The 23,831-nt window shown below is 44.3% G+C and overlaps 2 protein-coding genes across 6 annotated transcripts in view; one reads left to right on the top strand and one right to left on the bottom strand.

Annotated features, from left to right (window-relative positions):
- The window catches only part of Degs2 (delta 4-desaturase, sphingolipid 2), a 102,547-nt gene that overhangs the window by 26,973 nt on the left and 51,743 nt on the right, over positions 1-23,831 (bottom strand). The gene's annotated exons all lie outside the window — the stretch shown is intronic.
- The window catches only part of Evl (Enah/Vasp-like), a 122,763-nt gene that overhangs the window by 59,725 nt on the left and 39,207 nt on the right, over positions 1-23,831 (top strand). For 4 of the 5 annotated variants that reach the window (XM_055592833.1, XM_055592831.1, XM_055592830.1 and 1 more), the window contains one exon: positions 21,591-21,759. In XM_055592833.1, the coding sequence (XP_055448808.1) occupies positions 21,591-21,759 (169 nt within the window). Of the gene's footprint in view, positions 1-6,080; positions 6,148-21,590; positions 21,760-23,831 lie in introns of those variants that run through there. The other variant, XM_055592832.1, reaches the window with a different exon arrangement.

The raw sequence follows: 23,831 nt of genomic DNA, 5'->3' as shown, positions 1-23,831 counted from the left end.
CATATCCTGGTTGACACATTTAACTTAGCAAGTTCAGTTACCAATAAGCTGAGCTATAGAAGTCAGAAAGCAAGGTTAGTACATTTAGGGACTTTCTGAAACTATGGACATGCTGGATTAGATCTTTGTTTTCATTTTGGTGGGTGTTGGAATCCATGTGCTGGGTTCTTAGATCAGACGGTGCCTTGGTGTCTGTAAAATGGCATCAGTTGTGCTAGGTTCTCGGGACCTGATACAGTGCTCATCTGCATTCCACCAAGGTGAGATGAGCAGTGCTTAGCCTGTTTGCCAGTCTCTTAAGGAGGCTTCCTAAGTAAACTGGCTTTGGGGTTAGCCCCTGGCTTGTTTTAACAAACTCCAAGTTCTCTGGAATCCAGCAGTACCTCTTACAGGTCAAGAGGATGTTTTTGTGTTAATACCCAGAGCAGAGAGGCTTTGGCCTGTCTGCTGCAGGTGTTGGTAACGTTCCTCTTCATTCGTAAGTTCCTTTGTGAGGGTCACCATTTACCTTAAGCCTGCTAGGTACCTTAGGTATCTTAAGCTCTGTGCTAGTACTGAGCTTGGCTCATTGTATCACGTTACAAGGTGCTTTCCTAAAGAGGACAGGTTTCTTCCTCACTAAATAGCTTCTTTGGTGCCAGTATTCCCTACCCCACATTGCCAGCATTTTCTGTTGTCTTGATTGATTTAAGGCCTGTTTAGCATAAATTCTTGTTTGTTTCTTGTGTAGGAAGGCGGCACATGTGACATAGCATGTATGTGGAGATCAGAGGATAACCCACAAGAGTCAGTTCTCCCATTTCTCACTGGGATCAAACTTGGGTCATCAGGTTGATGGTAAGCTCTCTTAACCTGCTGACCACCTCAAGGCCCCATCTGTGGATTTTTAATAAAGCCATTCCTTTTGATGAACAGATGAGGAAGCCAGAGTTGAGGGTGGGGATGATAACCAGGGAGTCCTGCATAAGCAAAGCCAGAGCCTTTCTCTTTCCCTGCTCCATCTCAGAGTTCTGCTAAGTGTATTATTAAAGGATCAAGTTAAAAAGACCTTCGGAAAGGTTCACGCTAGCTACCTACTTACTAAAACCAGAAAAGACAGTAGCACCGTGTGAAAGACAGGAAGTGGGGGTGGAAACTGAAAGGCACTTTCTTACAGAGATATTTACACATAGGCCAACATCTTCAGAAAATGAAAAAAAATAACCTTTGCTATTGTAATAACTGTAACTGATTCTGCTTCTGTCCTTGATGAAGTGATGGTAATGATTTACTTTAAAAACAGCTGTAAAATAAACAAAACCTACGAAAGGTACCAAAGCAAACAGACAGCCTAGGATTCTGATTCTTGAGAATAAATACCGTGATAAGCCCCACAGTGGTCATCACCCCCTGCTTCTGTTTGCTTTTCTGTCTTAGGGGAAGAGGTAGAGCCTAAGCTAAAGGGTTCACAGGAAGCAGATCCTGGAATTCAGATTACACATAGTTAGATTTAGTAAGAACTAGACAAGGAGGAAGCAGGTCTAGGCTCTAGGGGCTGCCTATGTGCATGAGTGCACTCCAAGAAGCCCAGCTCAGGTTGGCCTCTGTAGAGCTAAGCACAAAGCCAGAGTGCAGTGTTGCACAATGTGGAGCAGTCACCCCCACTGTGGTTTGAATGTGAGATGTCTCTTACGTGCTAGTGTGTTGGACTCTGTGGCCCCCTGTGATAGTCCTGTTTGAGGGGCTGTGGAACCTCACTGGGGGAAGTGGGTCACTGGAGGTAGGCTTTGAGGTTTTATTCCTGACCACTTCCTCTGTGTTTTCTGCTTCCTGACTGCTGACAGTGTGACCAGGTACCTAATACTCCTCCCTACCTTTGCTGCCAGAAATGACTTTCTCCCTTTGTTCACTTACTTGACAGTCTCACTCTGTAGACCAAGCTGACCTTGAACTTGTAGAGATCCACCTACCACTGCCTCCCAAGTACTGAGATTAAAGGTATGTGCCACCACACTGGGATGGACCCCTTCTTAGACCATTAACCAAAATAAACCTTCCATGGGTTGTTTTTGTCAGGCATTTTGTCGCAGCAACAAGACAAATAACTAACAGGCAGAACTGGCACTCGGAAGTGTAGCCAGTGCTGTGATAAACCTGACCATATTGTTTGTTAGGCATTTGGAACTGGCTTGTAGGAGGAATGAGGAATAACTTAGAGCTCTGGGCTAGAGAAGCCCCAAAGCATTATAAACTGAACGCATTGGTCATCTGGTGGAGCCCAGAAGACCAGAAACTAAAAGTAGTACAGGCCTGAACCATCGCTCTGTCAGTACAGTTGTGCAAGCATAAGGACCTGAGTTGTTCGGGTCTCTGGCCCATGTGAAAGGCAGCATGTGTCAGTAATCCCATTGCAGAGTTTGAGAAAGAGGCAACTTAGATCCCTGCAGCTCACCAACCAAACATCCCGCCGAATGATGAGTTCCAGGTTCAGTGAGGACCTTGTTTCAAAACTAAGATGGCCTGACTCATTAAGGTTTCAGAGTGGAACAAGGAGTTTGTCGGGGCCTGGTCTAGTGTCTGTTCATGTGATGTTCTAGGGAAAATGTATGACTGAGAACTTGAATGAGGCTAAATTCAAAAGTAGTGGACTTGCCAGGCCTTTAATCTCAACTTTCAGAAGGTAGAAGCAAATGAATATCTGTGAGTTTGAGGCTAGCCTGGTCTATATAGTGTGCTCCAAGCCAGCCAGAGCTACCTAGAAAGACACTGTCAAGGAAGGAAGGAAGGAAAGAAGGGAGGAAGGGAGGGAGGGAGGGAAGGAAGGGAAGGAAGGGAAGGAAGGGAGGAAGGGAGGGAAAGAAAATAATTAACTCATTTGTTTGGCAAAGGGCATTTCAAGACAGCAGAGCCGCTCAACCTGTGGCAATGCCTTTGCTCCAGGTTTTGTCCAAATAATACAGTGAGAGCAGCAAATGGAATACAAATATGGAAGTGTACACTTGCAGAGGAGTCACGAGCAAGCTAAAGTTGCAGACTAAGTGGTGCAAATGCAGCTGTAGTTATTAAATAGGAAGCTTGTGTTTTATAGGGATGATGGGAAAGGTTTCCCGAGAAGACCTGAGCCGCCAAAAGCTCCACCTTGTGAAAATGCAGATTTATTTGACAGGAGAACCTGAAGTAAGAGTGTCTATAGGGATGCCCTGCTGGATACACACAGAGAAGTGTATCCCTGGGCTTAATTTTGAAGGACAAAACAACTTTGATCCAGGAAGAAAAGGCTGTGTCTCCAGCTGGAGGTGGAAGGAAGAATAAAGGCCCTGAAAGGCCTGTCTTAAAAGCTAAAGTGAAGAGTGATTTGAAGAAGACATGCAGTATCAACCTCTGACCTGTATACATGTGCACATACATGCATGCACATACACATGAGAAATGCACACAAAAGAAAAAAACTAAAAAACTTGCTGGTTCATGTTATGATCCTAGCACTTGGGGAGTAGAGATCAGGAGTCATTCTCCGCTACATACAGAGTTTGAGGCCAGCTTAAAATCAAGAGAAAAGAAAAACAGATTTTGCCCTAACCATGACCAGAATGAAAGGTCATCTTAGAAGAGGAGACAGAGTGATATATTACATGCTTTAAAACTGAAGGAGGGAACCATGGACCAAGCAATGTGGGTACTTACATAAGAGCTGGGAAAGGGAAGGGCCTAAATTTTCTGTAGAGCCTCAAGAAGAAAGTGTGACACTTCCACCATCTTAATTTAACCTAGTGAAATCCGAGTTGAAAATCTGAACCATGGTGCACTTCTGACCTGCTCTTACCCTAAGAATTATGAGATAATATATTTTTATTGCTGTAAGCCACTAAATTTGTCACAATTTATTATAGTAGTAAAAATAAAAAATACAGAATAGAAAGTGTTTTTAATAAAGGCTCCCAAATATAAAATGTAAGTATTAAAAGAACTAAAGATGGAGAAAGACAAATCTACCCATAAGTCATTTAGAGATTTTTAAGGCCTTTCAGCAGTTGATGAAATGTTTGGGGAAAATAGTAGGGACATAGAACTTCTGCACCTATTAACCACCTTGATCTAACTCACACTGCAGAGAATATACTTCTTTTTTTTTTTTTAAGATTTATTATTTATTATGTATTCAATGTTCTGCCTGCATGTGTGCCTACATACCAGAAGAGGGTACCAGATCTCATTGTAGATGGTTGTGAGCCGCCATGTGGTGGCTGGGAATTGAACTTAGGACGTTTGGAAGAGTAGCCAGTGCTCTTAACCTCTGAGCCATCTCTCCAGCCCCCACACTTCCTTTCTTGTGACCATAGCATGTTCATCAAACTGGCCTACATACTAGGCCCTAGAAGTCTCTGTACAGGTAAAACAATTGCATTAATTCCAGGAAACGCATGTTCTCACCACAGTAGAGCAAAGTAAATACTAACGGTGAGAAAACACCATGTTAAATAACACACTTCCAAATAATCCACAGTTAAAAAAGAAAAATTCACAAGGAAAAATAGCAAATACTCTAACCAGCTAAAAATAAAACCACAAGTCAAAAACATCATTTGCAGCTGACATATGCTTAACAGGAAACGTAGATCTTTGATGCCTTTGAAAATGTGTTTTTAATGTTCAAAGGGTACTTATCTCTCCAGTTAGAACGAGCCCAGTTATGTCCTTCACACAGCTATCTCCCACTGTTGCAATAATAGCAGTTTAATGCATCTACTTGCCCGTGGATCCATTCATCGCTGTGCCCCTAGTTCTTCTTTCCTTCTTCATAGGTTCTCACTGTGTACTTCAGGCAGGCCTCAAACCCAGGAACCTCCTGAGTGCTGACAGTGCAGGTGTGCCATTGCACCTAGAACTGTAAAAGCCTTCTAGAGACAGGGCCTGCCTCTCCTTCAGATTCTTGGTTTCCAGTTTCTAGCACAGTGTGTGACTTGACTTTTACTGAGTTTTCTGCCAAGTTAAGGAAACCTGAAGACTGGGTCTTCATGAAAACCCATGGGAATAGGCAAAAGAATCACCTTGTGTTACAGTTAAGGAAATGGAGGCCATGATCATTGAATAGGTAACAAGGCTAGGCTCCCATGTTCCTGCAGTGTTCTTTCAGCTGTGAATTTTGACAGCAGTATCTATCTTATAAGGAAGCTGAATCTCAAAATGGCAATGCAAATTCTACCCTAGAGTCAAATAGAGTTTGTTCCAGGTGTACATACCGTACAGGCTCCTGCTCTCAGAATCAGCCAGGACCTTCTGAGTCCAGGAGCCTTTTCCTGAGATCCTGTAGGAAGTCATCTGCACTGACCATGTGCTCACCAGTGCAAATCTGGGTCCAGATCCTGAGACAGTTCTGACCTAGACTAGACAGTGGGAACAGTAGTCACTGTTGGAACCACTACCACAGCCTGGTCCCCGGTTCTTGGCCAACTGTGTGGCTCTTCAGGACAAAGGGCTAACTAAAGTGTCTTTTAACATCAGCGGAGACATTGCTCGCCAGCCTATCTCAGCATGACCAGTACTTACTAGAGTCATCTGGCTGGTGCTCTGCCCCCTACCCTAGGCTTTCCAGCCCTGGGGTCTGGCTGCCCTTCCTTCAGCTGCTCTTTCCTATATATAACTTCAGCCATTTGGTTACTGGTCCTCTTGGCTCCTGGCTCTCCCCTCTCCATATTACCCATCTCTTCACATGGCCCAGTTCAGTTTGCTGGTCATATTCACTCTGGCCTCTTCCAGATGCCTCTGTCTCTGCCTGTGCTCCCCCTTATATCTATAATAAAAACCGCAGCCACTTAGGAACAGTCATGTCCTCCTTTTATTTCCTTTTTTCATTCAAGAGGGAACTCGGGAGCTTGAGGTTGCCAGTCTCAGGCCTAAGCAGCAGATCTCAGCCACCCACACTGGTGGGGCCCTGTGCTCTTAGCTTCTTCTTTCTCTATTTTCTACTTAGGTTTCAGTTTTTCACTTGGGTTTGTTTCCCCCTTTGTCTCTGGTTGAGCTTCCTTTTCCTGTTTGGTTTTAAGTAGAGTCTAAAATTGTAGCTGTCTTCAGAGAGTCTGTGGTCCTCTGATTCACATAACTTGGTGGAGTCTAGGACTCACCACCTCAGAGTTCCCTGTGCAGCCTTCATTCAACTATGGCCCCAGGGTGAGTATGGGGACCCAGGATGGGATAGAGGGGTGTGAAGAGGAAACCTAGGCTCTTAATGTTGAAGGTTTTGTAGAGGTCATCTCTGGCCCTCCTGGATACCAATCAGTGGTGGGAACATCCAGGATGATCGGGCAAGGAACTTGCCAAAATCCTAGAGCACGCCAATGACCTCAGCTCACTCTGCTCTTTTCAGTTCCTGGCCTGTGCTTGTGGAGACCGATGACCTTGACTCACTTGTGCAAAAAGACTTACTCAGAATTGACCATCTACCTTGGAGGGTAGAGGGAATTCTGAACACTGAGGGAGTGTTTTTTACTCAAGTGTGGGTGGTGGGTCTGAGCTTTTTGCAGAGCGGCCTAAGGAAGCTTGTATCCTATGTCTCTGGACCAGATGAAACTTGAGTTTCTTTTACACCAGAAACTGCATGTACTATGACCTGTGGAGAGACTTGCTCCCCTTTGGCTGCCGGTCCCATAGACAATGTTGAGTACCAGTCATCTGGAAACTATATTGTGTTCTGAATGTTTTTCCAAAAGGTGAGACTGATTTGGACATGAGTGTTCCCTTCCCTGTAACTACATGAAAGGTTGTGAAAGGACCAAGTTTTATCCTCCCAAGATTTGGGACCTTTATTTGATTAAATCATTTATAGCCTGTGTCTTCATACAAAATAATACCCCACACACACACTTTGTCTGCAAAACACCAGCTGTCTTTTGCTTTTCTTGGATGGATGAGGAAGGTATGACTGCTTCTACTTTGTGGCTCAGGATGCAAGGCTCTGAAATCTGAAAGGCTCTGGGACTTAACACAGGGCCCACCTTGTTGAGGAAAGAGCAGACCTAGAGCTTACCCAGAGACCCTTAAGACAGTTTGCAGTGAACTACTGGAGTGAATGAGACACTGAGTACAGCCTGTGGGGGTTTCTTGCTGCCCTTCCTGTAAATCTCTGTTGAACAGCTGCAGCCCAGTTAGGCCAGGGAAACACTGGTTTGTTGCTTGAGTTTTGGTGACTTTATTCCTGCTCTTTTGCAGCCATTTTTCTCTCTTTTTAGTTTTTTGTAGCTTCAAGAGATGTATGCATGGAGCTATGAAAAACAGAATGCTTTCCATTCAGAGGTGTGACACTTTCAGTCATAAATTATATCATAAAAGCTGAGGAAGCCTACTCTTAGTTACTGGTGGTAGAAAACAGCCCCAGAAGGAAATGGGGAGGAGGCACAGAGAGTTCTTAGAGTCCTCTTTAACCCTTACCATTGGAGAAGTTGCAACTGGAAAGTACCCTGGAGACAGTGACTGCAGGTCCAGGGTAGCAGAGCTTTAGGCCTTGAACTTTCTACTAGAGCCAGAATAACTGCTCTGTGCTACTTATGCACTTCCTGACTTGTACTGAAGAGAAGCCCTTTGTGTAGTGTCACTGTGAGTGACAGATTTTGAAATCCAGTTCCAGCTCTGGAGACTGAGTTGGGCAAGATTTGTCTGCAGTGAGTTCGTACCAAAATGAGAGACAACAGCCAGGTTTTCTGTGTCTCCTTCCTCATCAAGGTTGTGTGCACTTTACTGAGCAAACAGGCTTGTGACCTGACACTGGTGACTGTCCGTGTGAGGCAGGATAGCATCTAGATTCCCCACTTACCCTGGCAACTATGGCAGGGCTACAGAGGTTTCCTGTCACCAAGGCCACTTCTGGACCAGGAAATATTTTCTGAGCACCTAGTCAGAGACTAGGAGCTGAATTTTCTTACATCCTTATTGGTACACAGGACATTGTCTCACATCAGCCCTGACAAGAACAAATATGGGGGGAGCTCCCCCCCACAACCCCAGCAACTGAGCCTCTGAAATAGACTGATGATGGAGTGATATGAAAATGGCCTAAAGATGGATCATACTCAGGAGCATCACATGAAGGCAAAGCAAGCACTCCCAATATCCAGTGAAATACAAAAATTATATGTTCTTTCCATATAGGCAGTGCATCTGGAAAAAGGAGTGGGCCCTTGCCCAACTTCCTCCTGTGACTTCCTCCTGTGGCACAGTGCATGTCCCTGTAGGAATTCCAAGGAGGGTTGTCACGACAATTGGATTCTTTCTAAAGGATTCACCATGGATGGACAAAGGAGTCAGAGAAGCTCCTCTTAAACATCTGCAGTTCCCTGATGCTAGAAGTTGTCCACACACCAAGGTCACAAACTAGGGGACAGCATTCCAGGACTCCTTCACAAACATTATTCACAAAGACAATTCTGTTCCACTGAGAAATAAACCAGGAGAAAGGACTGGATCGGAAGCATGGCTAGTGAAGGGTATATCTAAGGCTGGAATATGGGTCTCCTGAATGTTGTGCTGTTTTGGAGGAAGAACTGACCTTCAGCCTCAGACCTATAGAGGAATAAGAGCTATGAAAAAGTAAGGAGACACTCTGAATAAAACAGTACAACACAATGTATAGAAAAATGTGATGGCACATTCACATAATCCCAGTGCTTGGAAGGTTGCTCTGAGTTTGAGGCCACAATGATCCAAAGAGTAAGAAATTTTGTGAAATCTTGTCTCAAAAACAAAAATCCTAAGAACAACAACAAAAATGTAGGCAGACAAGATGAGCATTTATGACTGAGAAGTTGGGGCTATCAGGAGAAAATGGCCTCTTAGAAAACTCTGAAGCACAGGCTTTCTTTCAAAGGGGCTATAGCAGGTGTCAGTCAGCCTGGGCTGTTGTAGCTGCTAGAGAGACAGTTTTGCTCAGAGCAGAAGGGCAGGCAACAGTTTAAGAGATCACCAAAGAGGGCAATGGGAAGAGAATGGCAGCCATCACCTTAGCTGGAACATTTTCTTTAAAATTTCAGTGGTTATATGAGACAGACATAAACTTTAGAAATGAAAACTGGTGTGGTAGAGAGGGACAGGAAGTGCCCTGAGGTGAGAGCCATTTACTGCACTGGAGAGTCAGAAAAAGAATGGGGAGGATCATGTCATCTGACTATGGGGAAAATGGAAGGGAATGAGAGCTAAGGATATACTACATGAAGGCTGTCAGTGCACACAAAATGTTTGATTTTACTTATCAAGTTATGAGCAGCTTTGGAGGGAAAGAGAGGTAACTGAAGCCTGAGCACATTCCCACTGGCCACTGTGGGTATTAGTTGGCACTATGAAAAGAATGGAAGCAGAAAGTCTTCTTGGGAAGCTGCCTTAGTCATCAGGTCAGAGGCAGTAGACTGGTGGTGGGAGCTGGGGCAAGGTGGAGAGAGGGAGCCAGGTGCAGTAAGGCATGGGAGGGATAGCCTGAAGGACTTCCTGGTATACCCATTGGGTGTGACGCAGGTGGTTCCTAAAGGAACAAAGCTTTGTACAGGCAGACTGGAAGAAGCTGTGGGGCTTTGGACTTTGTACAATATACATCCCCAAAAATGTTTCTTACACAAGGCTGGCAAGCAGGAATTACAGTATTATAATGCAGCCACAGGGAACACAGTGTGAATGAGCAGTTGGTTGTCTGCCCCTCCCACTGTGAACCAGTTTGGTTCAGTCCCAACCCTAGTTTCCCAACTGTCTTTATCATGTTTAGGATTTTTTTAAACCACTCATTACCTCCTGACATACTGCATAACTCATTCCTGTTTTATTATTTGTATGCTGTCTTTACTCCAGCTAGATTACCAGTTCCAAGACAGCACGGACTTTGATCCTTTTGATTCCCAGTGTCTCTCCAAAGCTTAAGACCGTATTTGGGACCTCACACTGTGAATCTTGAGGTTGAATTCTTTTTGATACTCTAGGCTTAGAGATGCTTGGCTACCATCGTTGCTGTACAGTAGAGCTTCCTCTAGAGTCAAGCATTGGTGTTATTCTAAGTGGGGAGGAAATAGTGGCCCCCTGTGCAGTTGATACTGGCTGCCAACACAAGTCATCTCCAATGCTCTCAAGAGCCTGCAGAGATCCTGTGTATGGAGATGTATGAAGTCTTGCACATTCTGAGTCACCTGAAGTCTCAAAGAGCCCCTGGGATTTCCTTCACAGCCATCTGTTCCAGAAGCTTGTGACCAACCAAGCTTCAAAGATCACATAGTTACTCTTCTGGGAGAGATTCCCCAGGACCTGAAGGCACTAGCCAGGAGAGCTTTGAAATGTTTGTCTTCCTCCATCCCCAATTGTCCAATGGTCAGAAGCTCCTGGTCACTCACAATAGGATATCAGGTTCCTCAGGCACCAAATAGAAAACGTGAGAGAACTGGGCCAATGTGAGGGTACCAGTGGCTACTCTGGTAATTGGCTCAGGGGGAGAGAAATCCAAGAACTGTGCTTATGTAAGTGCTGGGTGAAACACATGCTACCAGTTGATCTGTGTATTTTGTGTGCAGTCCCATATGAGATGTTGTCTTGCTTTCCCCCAAATAAGACAGCACTATTAAGGTGCTTGTTCCAAGTCACACCAGTTTTCCCTTGCTACGTATGGCTGGGATTAGAGCCAAGTCTCTTATGCCTTGTCTGTCCTCTCTGTTGTAGCTCCTCAAAGGAACTTGCCCCAAATTGTACTCAGAGCTACAACCTCGGCCATCCCACTGTTACTAGCTCTGCCCTATAGCAGCACATTTTGCACCTCTCTGGCAAGATTTGACTACCATCCTACAGCTGCTTGGGAGCAGTATGTCTGTTGCTTGATTCTGTCCATCCCTGTGCATAATAAGTAGTAGTTGGATGTTGGTTGAACTGAGCTAAAGGACTGGGCTATGGATTGGGGATGTTAGTTGAGACAAGCCATTCTTGTTCCCAGGCTACTAATTTACCCTCAAAGCTGAACACCACCCAGACTTGTTCCAAACTGGATCTCCACATCTGTCCTGAGGTTGTGTTTGAACCCTTTCTACTTAATCCAAATCACAGGCTAACAACACAGTTTGCCTGAGGCTTATCAGCCTTTCTGAATATTTTCGAGGCATAAAGTAGCCTGATGTCTGCATGGCCTCTTAGGTGGCTTCTCCAAGCAATGAGCTAAAGTTGGTAGCTTTGGATGGTATAAGAAGTGTCGTGAGTCTGAAAATACCAGATTTCCTTAATAGTTGGTTGGTGTTTTTGTTGTTGTTTTGAGACTCCTCAAGTCTTCAGAGGGAAGTGGAGACCATTGTACACACATTTAGGATAGTGGCCTCATAGGATAAAAAGCAAACATCTGGATGCCTGTGACCTCCCAGTCTCGCAATTAGTCTAGATGGGAAGAAAAATGTTTGGGCTTAATGTGGAATTTAGGCCGTTTGCCCAAAGCTTTTATGATAAAGGATGCTTGGCCAATGGCAGTTGTGCTTGCAGATCTAGTTTCTTGTTTCTATTTCTGTAGATGAGTGAACCCCTAAATGTGGCCAGGAGATTGACCTTTTTAGGGCTGCATCAAAACTGTATCTGTGATGGTACGAAGACTCTTGCCTTATAAATCCACAGAAGAACTTTCCAAAAATACTTGACATATTGTTCTTAAAACTTACTTTAACTTCCAGTACTGTTAATTGCTCACCATCATATCACTACAAAATACTTGTAATTAACTTAGAAAAAAAAGTTTAGTTCATAGTCCAGGATTGGGTTGCTCCATTACTTTGGGCATCTGGCAAGAGTGGCATATCATGCTCCATTACTTTGGGCATCTGGCAAGAGTGGCATATCATGGTGGAAACATTCACAGCACACATGATGAGAACCGAGAGGAAGACCAGGATCCTGGTCTTGAGGACATGCCTCAAAGAGAAGGCAGCCTAACATGTGACACTTGGGTTGCTGCATGGAGGCCATCATTCTAACCTGTACAGAAACAAGAAGGGAGGCAGCCTACACAACTGGGACCCAAGTTCTTCACAGAAATAATTCATTATCAGTGAAAAAGTAGTAGCCTAACATGCTAACTTAGAGTGAACACACAGCACAGCCATATGTTAAGGATCTATAAGGTCCTGGGTCCAAAAGTGCCAAAACCATTTTAGAGAAAAGTATGGACTCCATATTAGATTCAACATACATATACATGCATACACACATACATACATACATACATACATACATACATACACTTTAGTATCTAAATTCTATGTTAAAACATCTATTTTACTGTGCTGGAATGGAATCTAGGGCCTCATATATTATAAGAAAAGTGCTTTGCCACTGAGCTACATCCTTGCTAGTATGTATGCCCAGGAACCTAGGTTTGAAATATGTCTGCAAATTTCATATAATTCAAGAAAATGCATCATGGGCTGGAGAGTTGGCTCAGTGGTTAAGAACCCTTGTTGCTCTTGTAAAGGACTGGGGTTCAATTCTCAGAACCCTCTTGGCAGCTCACAGCTGTCTGTACATGCAGTTCCAGGGGTGTGGTCCTATCTTCTGACCTCCTTAGGCACCAGGCATGCACATGATGCACATCACATCCAGTACTGACAAAATGCTCGTGCACATAAAATAATGAATCTTAAAAATATTTTGAAAAACAAACAAACCAGAAAACATTCGTGGACATAAAATAAATCACACACACCAGATTGTTAACTCTGAACAGCTTAGATGAGAGGGACAGGCATCTCTGTAGGTTTGACATTTTACAAAGCAGCTTCAAACTAACAAAAGTTGCAGTTGGGAAATTTCTCCTTTGCCAAGTAGAGCATAGAGCTCATCACAGGGCAGAAGTGAGGTCTGCAGATCATAGGCACTTGTGCACATCAGCATAGACTCCAGGTGTTTCTCAGTTGCTCAACTGGGATGTGGAAATGTGGAATGGATTTCTTCACTCCCCTGTAGGAGGTGTTGGGAAGCAGTGTATCCTAATGAGAGAAGGTGCTGTGCCCAATACTGGTCCCTCACTGACCCTCTTCTCTCCTCAGTTAGCTCACTCTCTTCTCTTAGAAGGTTTTGCTTTCTCCTCACAGCAGCCCCTGTGATCCTTTGGGCAGCATTAAACGGACCCTTCTCTTACTCTGGTGGTGCCAAAGACCTTAGAGTTTGGGTTCTTTGTTAAGCTAGGTTCATCAGAGTATGCCAGTTATAGAGACAGTAGTGAAAGTAGAAATGAGATTTGTTCATTGTGCCCACACTGGGCAATGGAACAAATGTAGAGGAATATTAATTCAGAACATGGTTGCCCTGGCAAGAGATCACATCCAAAGATCTCCTAAGTCTGTGTGATCTGGCTAGAATACAAACACACATTTAATCCAGGAGACGAGGCAAGCAGATCTGAGTTCAAGGCCAGCCTGGTATAGAGCAAGTATCACATAAAAGCTTAGGTCCAGGTGTGGTGGTATATGCCTTTAATCCCAACCAATGAAGGTAAAGATAGTTTGTAGAAGGAAACACCCATGTTTGAAAGTGATATTTAATTGAGTGGCAGAAAAAGTGACAACTCAGATTTGACAGAATAGGATACAACCAAGAGTTTTACAGAGAGAGGTTTAGAGAGTTTTAGAGAGAGAGGTTGAATGAAAGAACAAGCCAGACAGAGGTGAAGACAGAATTACCAGAGAATGAGAAGGAGCCAAAAGGTTAGAAAGACCGCTGGAGCTAATTTGAGATCAAGCAGAGCAGTTTAGAGGCCGAGAGAAAAGCCAGACTGAGTAAGTCAGCTGGGAGAGGAGTTTGAGCCAGCACAGCTGAGTTGAATCAGCCAGCCCAGAGGTCACTAAGAACAAGAAAGGGTGAGCTTCTTCAGTAGTAAGTGTCAGAGGCTGAAAACATTGTAGGCCTAGGTTAGATTGTACAGAGGCTAGAAGCTTCCAGGACTAGGCCTAGATCAGCAGAAGGTGGCAGAAAGCCCTCCAGACAACAGTTGAAACAGGAGGATAAAAGTTACTTTTACAAACAAATAAAGAGGTCCAGTGACCCTCACAGTCATACTTGGGGAACTATCTTTAGGTTTAGATTTGAATAGGGTTAAGAGGTATGCATAAGTGAGCAATCCTGGTCACAGCCCATCATCATCCTCATCCCCAACAAAAACTCAGAAATAGAACACTCAGTAGAACTGTGAACACTTAGAAGCAAGCATGCATTTGGGTATTTGCCAAGCAATCATCAAGTCCCAATTGCTGGAACCACGAAGATGAGTGGTACCTTAAGAATCAAACATACTGGGCTGGAGAGATGGCTCAGAGGTTGAGAGCACTGACTGCTCTTCCAAAGGACCTGAGTTCAATTCCCAGCAACCACATGGTGGCTTACAACCACGTATAATGTGACCTGTTTGCCCTTTTCTGGTGTGTAGACACATAGGCAGAACACTGTATACATAATAATTCTTTAAAAAAAAAAAAAGAAGAAACAAACTACTCCTTTAATCTCAGCACTCTGGAGGCAGAGGCAGGTGGGTCTCTGAGTTCAAGGCTAGCCTGGTCTACAAAGTGAGTCCAGGACAGCCAAGGCTACATAGAGAAACCCTATCTTGAAAAAAACAAATCAACACCCTCCTTTAAGGACCTTAGGTTTTAGGTTCTAGTCAGAGAACAATCTGTGCGCCAGGCCAGTGGCTCATGGGTACAAGCAATGAGGTACAAGGCAGGGTCCAGAGGCCCAGCACAGAAACTCCCAGTGAGACCTGAGTATTGTCCACTGTCCATGCACTGGACCTTCAAGACTCTCTCTGGTGCACCTGGGATACTCCACAAAAAAAAGGACCAAGCAGTGAATAGTGTTTCTCCAAGCCCTGGTGAAGAAATTGTGCCAGTGTGTGTCCTTGGGAGTTGAAAGTATAAGAGGCAATGGTGACTACACACAAGCATGTAGAAGGCAGCTGCCTACCAAGTCACCTGAAAGCATAGTATGTGGCCATTTACTGCTGCTCTGAACAGATGCTTTCCTGTTCAGAACGCTCTCATTTGGATGCTAATCACATTTGCTTCACTTCTTTCCTGCTCCCTCAGCCTTACTTTCATGTCTAACAAACTTAAAAGGTATTCCTGCAAAAATAAGCATTACCCTGAGCACTTGGTTATGTTCGCTCTTGTGCCTCCATTATGTATGGCAGAATGGTGAGCTGGCTGGGGCTACACCTTGCTTTCTGACCTCCAGCATTCATCACATCCATGTTTTCTGGCACACGTGTGTGTGTGCCTTTTTTTTTTTTTAAATCACAAAAGAAAAGCCTTATGGAGAGGCACCAAGCTAGTGCTGTGTCTTAACCCATTAACCCATGGTGGCTTTGAGAATGAGAAAGGGCAAGTCCTTGGAGGAAGCAGCTAGAGTAGATTGGTGGGAGCAGGGCAGGTGGGGTGTGTGGGAGTGATGAGGACAGTGATAAAGGCTGGAGGAAGCCTCCAGATAGGCTCCCATCTAGTGACATTTCCCCCATGAACTCTGTATAACTCTGTGAAGTGGGAGCAAATGGAATAATGACCTCAAATCAGGGATTTTGAATGCCCACCAAATTATTACAGACTTTGGCATGCAGTGATCTACAGTAGTAGCATGTGATAACTTCACAGAGAGGTTGGAATTCAGCAAAGACCCCTGCTTGCTTTACCCACAGCCTCTTATCTGAAATCCAGTAGATGAGCAGGAGCCCTGCTTCATCGTGGAGCCACCAAACAGGCTCCCAGCTATGGAGGGCTCTTTAATGATGATACCGCTACTTTTAGAGATCACTTTGGGTGCTATATGTTGGAAGCAAACACATTGTTGGGGCTTTACTCACTGCCTCTGAGTCTGGTCCAATTTCTTGACTTGAGCCATGTGTCACCACACAGCCCACAACTCATTAATTTCAGGCTGCCGAGTTGAAGGCACTGGTTTGTGCCAGGTGAACATGGAGAGAGAATGAGAGTCTGGCAGTTCAGAAGTGTCCTTACTTCCAGAAACGTACATTCTCAGACGACATAAGCTCTAAATAGCTTTTATATAACAGTGTCTGTTAGGAGCCATGCGTATCAGAAGCACATAGAACCCCGAAGGGGCCCCAGATGCAGAAACACACTTCCAGGGGCCATGAGTGGCACCAGAAAGTATCTGTTAATCCCTATAATGCTGGTTGGTGAGAACTCTGTCTTCCTGGATCATAATTTTCGGGACAGACAAATGTTCAAGTCAACATGACTTGTTCTTAGCAATTGTCAAGTGACTAGGAATGGACAGTGGCCCTTCACCACCTAAACTTTGAGTCAGGCCACTGGATGTAGGAAGAAAAATGAATCTTGGGAATAGCCTTCCTAATTACCTGAGGCCCAAATTAAAGGCCCAAATGCCCTGGGGATGCTTTTTCTATCAGGCACTGCTTTACCACCAGATACAGCCTTCCTCACTGAAGTGTGCTGACATGGTAGCAGCACTTCCAGGACATCGAGAAGGGAAATTCCTGGTCCAAACCCAGGAATCCACCTCTCGTTCTGAACCTTCCAAGGTGGGAATGGAACTGTGGCCTACATCTTTTCGATCAGCTCTTAGGGGAATGAATCTGCCGGCATTGTCTAACAGGGGGACAGAATAATCTGGGGTAGAGAGGTCACAGAAATAGTACCAGTTAGGAGCCTTGAGTATTTCCACCAGAATAGATGGGGAAGGGACCCAGCTGGGGACCAGTTGGAGGCTGGGATATGAAGGGTTCTGAGGGACTGCCAGGAGTGTAGGCTGTGTCTTACGTGCTGACAGGGTGTACATCTTAATCCCCCAGGTAATGTAATGAGGGTATTAAGGTACCCAGGGAAATGAGGAAAGAGGAAGGAGAGCAAGAGATGAAGGAAGGGAGCTGCAGATAAGCACTTTTGTCTAAGGTCTTATAATAGCTGTAAGTGGCCAGGCTTCCAGTGAGGCTTGAAAAGGCAGGACAATCTGCCTTTGAAGTTCTTTCTCTGACTTCATAGAGAAGTATATTGGGACTCCAGGAACTGTAACCCAGAGATAGGAAAGTAACCAAGAACCTATTATGATGGCATAGATGAGAAATAACAAGGGCTTGGAACATCAGCAAGCAAGGAGTGACAGAGCAGAAAATCTGAGATATGTTTAGGAAATCCAACAGCTGGCCTATTGGCTTCAAAGGGCAAGGTATGAAGATGTATCTGAAGTATCTCAGGTGTCAGGCATGGCATTGAGGTGCTTGCTGGTGGGTGCTTCCAATAGTAGGAAATATAGTGAAGGTTTTCTGTTTGAACATGTTGAGCTTTGAGGTATAGCCAGAAATCTGAAATATAGAGTCAGAATTAGAGTTTCAGTAACTCAAGATCTTGACCTACTGGTGATCACCACAACCCTGGTGATGGTGAGAATCACAAGGAGACTCTAAGATTGTTGGCACCAGAATCGTGTGGAGACCTAGGCCCCACCTGAAACTCACGCTGAGCCAGACCCACATAAGGGATCTGGGTTCTTGTTTTGTACTAAGAATCTTGCCAGTTCTTACAGTGCGTACAGTTTTGAGAGCCGTGGCATGGAGTATAAGAAGAAATCCCCTTTGGGAAACAACCAGATTTAAGGTAAGCTTTAAAATGGAGTTAAAATAGGGACCCATTTGAGAGCATGGCCAAAACATACTTCACACACACTCACCTTTACAAATGATTTCAGAGGTTCCTAGACACTGAAATGTTCCTTGGCCCCAGCTAAAGAACCTGATGGGGTGGGGGGAAGCGTATTCAACTCAAAATTATGAAAGAGGCTGAAAACAGAGCCACCAGAACCATCATAGAAAACCGGGGGAGTTAGTCAGGAGAGACTTCAAAACTAAAGACAGCAGCGTTTGAGTCTCCAGGAGCAGTCAAGTGATTTGGGAGACTGAGGGTGCTCCGTGTAGCCTCAGGAACAGAATCCAGCCCCACTGGCAGCTTGGAAAGTAGGGGATATGGGGGTGGAAGTTGACCATCAGCTTCCTGGGAGAAAGGAGCTGGAGGGGAGCCACTGGGAGTGAGGACCAGCCCACCCAGGTTACTAGGTGTGTCCTCTGAGTGAAAGATTACATTTGGGGGCTGGAAGAGACGGCTCAGTGGTTAAGAGCACTGACTGCTCTTCCAGAGGACCCACATGGCAGCTCAAAACTGTAACTCCAAGATCTGACAGCTGTACACAGACATACATGCAGGCAAACACTAATGCACACAAAATTAGTTCCTTTAAAAGAGAAAAAAAGGAAAGACTACATTTCTAAAACATGAGCTGCCTTTAGGATGACCACCTCATGCTGGTGTGACTAGACTGTTCCAGTTTCCATAGGGAGTGTCCTATCACCTCGGAACTTCTTAATCACATGGGCTTGTTGACAAGATGAAACAAACCTCCAAACTGGAATGGGTGAGCTGTTTTGTCTGACAGAACTGTCAAGCCAGCATATTGGGCCTGAGCAGGACCAACAATTAGTTCTGGGCAGTTGGACAGCTAGAACTCAGCAGCAGTGACAGCTGCGTAGCAGTCAAGATTTTATCCCCTTCCCATCCCAGAGGCATAATAAGCAATATACATGCCAAGGAGAATGTATATTTTCCTTCATTTAGGTTTACTAGAGACAGAAAAGTACCATTTAAATTGGAAAGAAAACAGGGTTTTTGGTTAACCACAAAGTTAATTTGAACTCTGATGTTAACAACATCTGAGAGAGAGAATGGGAACCTGTGCCGTCATTACAGTAACTAGAATTTATTTAATCTTTCCAAAACCCCTGAATAATGTGTGATACCCCAGACACATTGCATCCACTCTGGGAGCCTTCAGCTCTCTGCATACTGTATGGTTCTCTGTGTGGGCTGCCTGTCTCCTCTGCCTAGACTCCTGCATCCACTTTGTCTAGGAGTGACTGCCATTGTCTTTGCTCCCAAAACCATTTTCTTCATAAATTTCCCCTCGTTCCTCCCCAGCTTTCCTGGCCAGCTAAAGTTTGTAGTTCTTTGTCTGATTCCTCTGTATAAGCTCCCTGCAAACATCCACTTCTATATTCATCTGGTGTGTTTGTTTTGACTCATTGGCATCTGTGTTAAGGTTAACATGTGCCCAGTTTGATCACCCACACACTAAAAGAGAAGGTGGTAAATATGGAACTCAACTGAAGAGAGTTCCTGGAATGGCAAAGGGGTTGGTGGGTAGCTTTTCTAAGAGGTATTGGGTAGAAAGGCCAACATGTTCCTTCAGTGGTCTTATGGGCTGCCATTGGCTGTTCAGAAAACACTCTGACTGGAAAACCAGGAGCAGCATATACTGAGACCAAGAAGGGGATGTCTAAATCAGTCATCCAAACACCAACAGGCCTCTCCAGAGAGGAGTCAGTCAATGCCCAGTTACTCAGAAGCTTACTGTATGTTCTCAGGGCTGCTATATTGCATATGATGGAGAAGTGGATTGAATCATCTAGGGATCCAAAGCACTTATTAGAGACTTATTAGAGTGCTATGTGCACTCTGCCAAAAAGTAACAATCCCTACCCTGGACCACAAACTCAGCCACAGAAGAGGTCCTGAGCTCAGCCCTCTATACTTAGGATACACTGGCCACATTTCCTTTCCAAGCCACAGAGCACTGAATAATCCTCAAAAAGCCCCATTGCCATACTGGGGACAAGGCTCTTTTTCCAGATACTTTGGTTCCCAGCCCTTATGATAAAATGAACACAGTGTGACTTTTGTTTGCGTATTTGGTCTGGTGGTTATGCTAACCCAACACTGGCACTTAGCTTCTTTGTCGTTATTCTGTGTGGTACAGGCTTTGTTTCTGGTCCACTGGTCTTGTGTGGTCTCCTTTCTAAGCACTGTCACTTTCCAGTTGCCAGGCATGACTTGTCTTTTCAGTTTGGGAATCCTTAAATGTTACTAAGACTGTATTCAAGATTCTTGGGCTCTGAAAACTAAAGAGCTGCCAGGTATCTTTATGTGTTCGATTTAATGGTGGCATTTTACCTCTCCAAAGGAGGCTTCCGCTGATTCCTTGGATTTCTGACATTTTCTGAACAGGTGAAATTGCTTTGCCAGGTGTCTTCAGCCTAGAACCAGTGTGTGAACAACTGTTGCTCAGTTCCTTAGGCCACCTAGCCTCCTCATTGTCTACACAAGGTTTCTGATGCTTTCCAGTCTTGATACTAGATGTAAGCTGAACCTGTTGTTGGAAGCTGCAAAGAAGTCCTTTGTGTGCTATGCTCTGGAGTTAAGACAGAACTGGCTGAGTATATGAAATTGGATCCCTGGGTACCTAGGTGAACTCACGTGACTCCTCCGAAAAGTCTCAGCTTCTCTTTCCTTATCAGCAGATTGGGGTAATTGGTGGCTGTTTCATAAGCTATTGTTTTATGTACGCAACACATGGTTTCTTATAATTAACTTATAGTAATTCTTCTTTCCTTCAAGCACTCCTCCCTGCAAAGCAATGTTGTGAGTCTCCCAAGCTGTGGGATTTTGGCAGATCCTCCTCTACGCTGTGCCATACCCACGCCAGTGTCGCCATAGTAGCATAAGCTACAGGGCGGGGGATACGCTTTCTCCGGAAATTCGCCCCCTGGAAGGTCCCTGGTAGACTCATCCCACTTGGAAAAGAGACGTGTTCTGAGATTTCACATCTTTTTCAGTTGTGGCTCTGGGGCTGGAATAATGAATTCTTTGATCTTTCTCTGTGACTCCTGAAACAACACAACTAATTTTATAAAGAAATTTCTTATTAGTAGATTATTAAAGGCTTTAATAAAAATAATATGTAAAAGGAATAAGTTTAAGAAAAGTAATGAATTAGATTTAGTATTAATAGGCATTAAGAATAGTGAAAAAATAATAGCCTCCTTCTTAAGAAAAAATAGCATGAGAGGTGCAGCTGGCAGGAGTTTCCCCTCCCTTCAGTGCCTTGTTCCTAGGGAAGATCGTAAATCTTAAGCAGGACATATGGGAGAATGGTTAACAAAGGTGTAGTTAGATTTTGATACAGAGAAAGATTTTTGGCAGGCATCTGACTTAGCTCCTGACTTTCCTCTTCACTGGTTAGCAATAATGAAACTATATTTGAGGTTTCTTTCTCTTTGTTTGCTCTGATCAAAAAGTTTTTAGGCCAAGATTTCTTGTGGGCACTGCTTTATGTTTGACTGCATTTTGAGTTAAAATGTAAACTTTGTATTCTTGGTAAAAGTCTGAATGTTCTGGGAAGTATGCCAATTTTAAGGTGCCTTTTGTGGAATCATTATAAAAATACTAGTTTGATTTCAGTAAAGTTGCAGCAGAGTCAAAACCATCAAGGTGTCTCTGTCTGTCAATTCTTCGCCGAAACCGTGCCTTCCTGTCCAAAGCCTTGTTCTCCCGAGGACGACGGGAGCCTGACTGAGCTGGTCCGTGGCAACGCTGCATGGTCTTTTTTGGGTCAGACTCATCACTTCACAGAATAGAACTGCTGTGAACAGGTGGAAGTTGTGGCAGCAAGTTCATGTTGCCTTTGACCTCTGCTTCACAGAAGGACAGGGCTAACATCAATCCACTATAGCCAAATGTGACTCTGTGGATTTTCTTCTCTTTGTGCAGTGAACAGAGTATCTGCCAAGCGCGGGCTTCCGTGATGGTCTACGATGACACCAGTAAGAAATGGGTACCAATCAAGGCTGGCCAGCAGGGATTCAGCCGGATCAACATCTACCACAACACTGCCAGCAACACCTTCAGAGTCGTCGGGGTCAAGCTACAGGATCAGCAGGTGAGTACCAGGGCCAGCATCACACCCCGAGCTGCCCATCAGTGCACACTTGGGGAAAAGAAGGCCCAGACGGCTGCCATCTGGAGTGAGGTCTGGGCTCAGCTGTGACTCTGCAACCTTGTAGCCAATTATGAGACTGAAAGCAAACTATCTTTTTTGAGTCACTTCCCATGTCATATGCAAACAGTAAGCTACACCTTTCTGCTCCACTGTGTCAAATCAAAATACAGTGACAGATAAAGTAAAATATTCTGTCAGATCAGAACAAAATAACAGTGGTGAGAGGCTTTGAAAAATAGTACACCTGGACTAGGGAGACGGCTCCATCGATAAATGCACACAAGCATGAGAACTGGAATTTAGGTCCCTGAAATCCATTCAAAAAAGCTGGACAGGTATGGTGGACATCTACAGCCCCAACACTAAGGAGACAGAGATAGGCAAGCTGGCTAGCCAGACCAGCTGGAACCTGCAGGCTCCAGCTCCAACAAGAGACCTTACTTCAGTGAATAAAACAGACAGTGATCATCAGGTATGGTGGTACACACCTATAATTCCAACACTCAGGAAACAAAGGCAGGCTAATCTGTATGAGTTTGAGGCAACCATGGTCTACACAGTGAGTGCCAGACCAGGCAAAGTTACATAATGAGACTCTGTCTTAAAAAAAAAAAAATAAGTAGAGCACAATTAAGGAAGACAGTTGACATCAACCTCTGGCCTCTACACTTACATGCATATAAGCATACATACATGTGTACCAGACAGAAAAAAGAAAAAGTGAAATATAGTATATGGATGTTTTAGACTTATTCTGTACTTACCTATCCATTTACAAACAAATTCACTATTGAGGTTATACTTACCTCCCCCTAAACTTACCTTCGGTGAGAAGATCAGGGTGATTGGAGAATAAATATATCAATTGCTCCCTAACATACAACTTGGACAAATCAAGTCAGGCAGTGTGTAGTGTGTCTGGGAAATACCTGTGCAATTATAATATCCCCTGCCTATTCATGTCACAAACAATCACAGCAAAGTGGTGCAAAATAACGGCTTCCCCACAGTGGCCTTGGGACATGCCTCGGATATGCCTCAGTGCTCCCCACCCTGTTGCCTCTGGGAGGACAATAAGGCTAGAGGATCTGTGGGGTTTTGTTGTTTTAACAACAGTGGCTAAGATGGCTTGGCAGTCAAAGGGCTGAGGACTGGAGTTCAATTCATAGCACCCACATGGCAACTTACAGCTAACTGTAACTCCAGTTCTAGGGCATCCAATGCTGCCTTCTGGTTTCCTCAGGTAGCATGTGCTCACAGACATACATAGTACTTCGATATACATGCAGGCAAAACACCCATACACATAAAGCAATAATAATATTGATAATGATAAGATAATTTTTATTTTAAAAATCTCCTTAAATTGTTTTTTGGCAGCTTTGTGATCAGGCTAGCTAGGAGCATCAAGTTCCCTACTGTCCCTGAAGCCTGTGGCAGCAAGTTAACAATATAAAGAAAAACTTGAGAGTTGTGGTTTAGGTATTACCCATTGGACAGGCTTCTGCTTTGGCCAAAGCAGCCCTAGGAAGTTTCAGAGTCTATGTCCCTGTTAGGCAGAAGAGACAATTGTACTTCAAGACCCCCATTCTAAGGTGGTCTGCCTAACCCTGACTTCTTGCTGCCCCCAGAGGCATAATTTCCCTTGTTGACGGTTTCTGTCTAGGCATCTCCTTTGACATGAAGTCCCTTACCTGGAACTGTTCTTGAATCATAGTGGGTATCCCTAAGTGATTGCTTTTTCTTTCTTTCTTTCTTTTCTTTCTTTCTTTCTTTCTTTCTTTCTTTCTTTCTTTCTTTCTTTCTTTCTTTCTTTCTTTCTTTCTTTCTTTCTCTCTCTCTCTCTTTCTTTCTCTCTCTCTCTTTCTTTCTCTCTCTCTCTCTTTCTCTCTCTCTCTCTTTCTCTCTCTCTCTCTTTCTCTCTCTCTCTTTCTCTCTCTCTCTTTCTTTCTCTCTCTCTTTCTTTCTCTCTCTTTCTTTCTCTCTCTCTCTTTCTTTCTCTCTTCTCTTTC

The sequence above is a fragment of the Psammomys obesus genome, unplaced genomic scaffold (genome assembly GCF_907164565.1).
Source record: "Psammomys obesus unplaced genomic scaffold, mPsaObe1.curated_primary_1811, whole genome shotgun sequence".
Taxonomy (NCBI): Eukaryota; Metazoa; Chordata; class Mammalia; order Rodentia; family Muridae; genus Psammomys; species Psammomys obesus.
The sequence above is the reverse complement of the archived record's forward strand: the minus strand, read 5'-3'. Positions and strand labels throughout refer to the sequence as shown.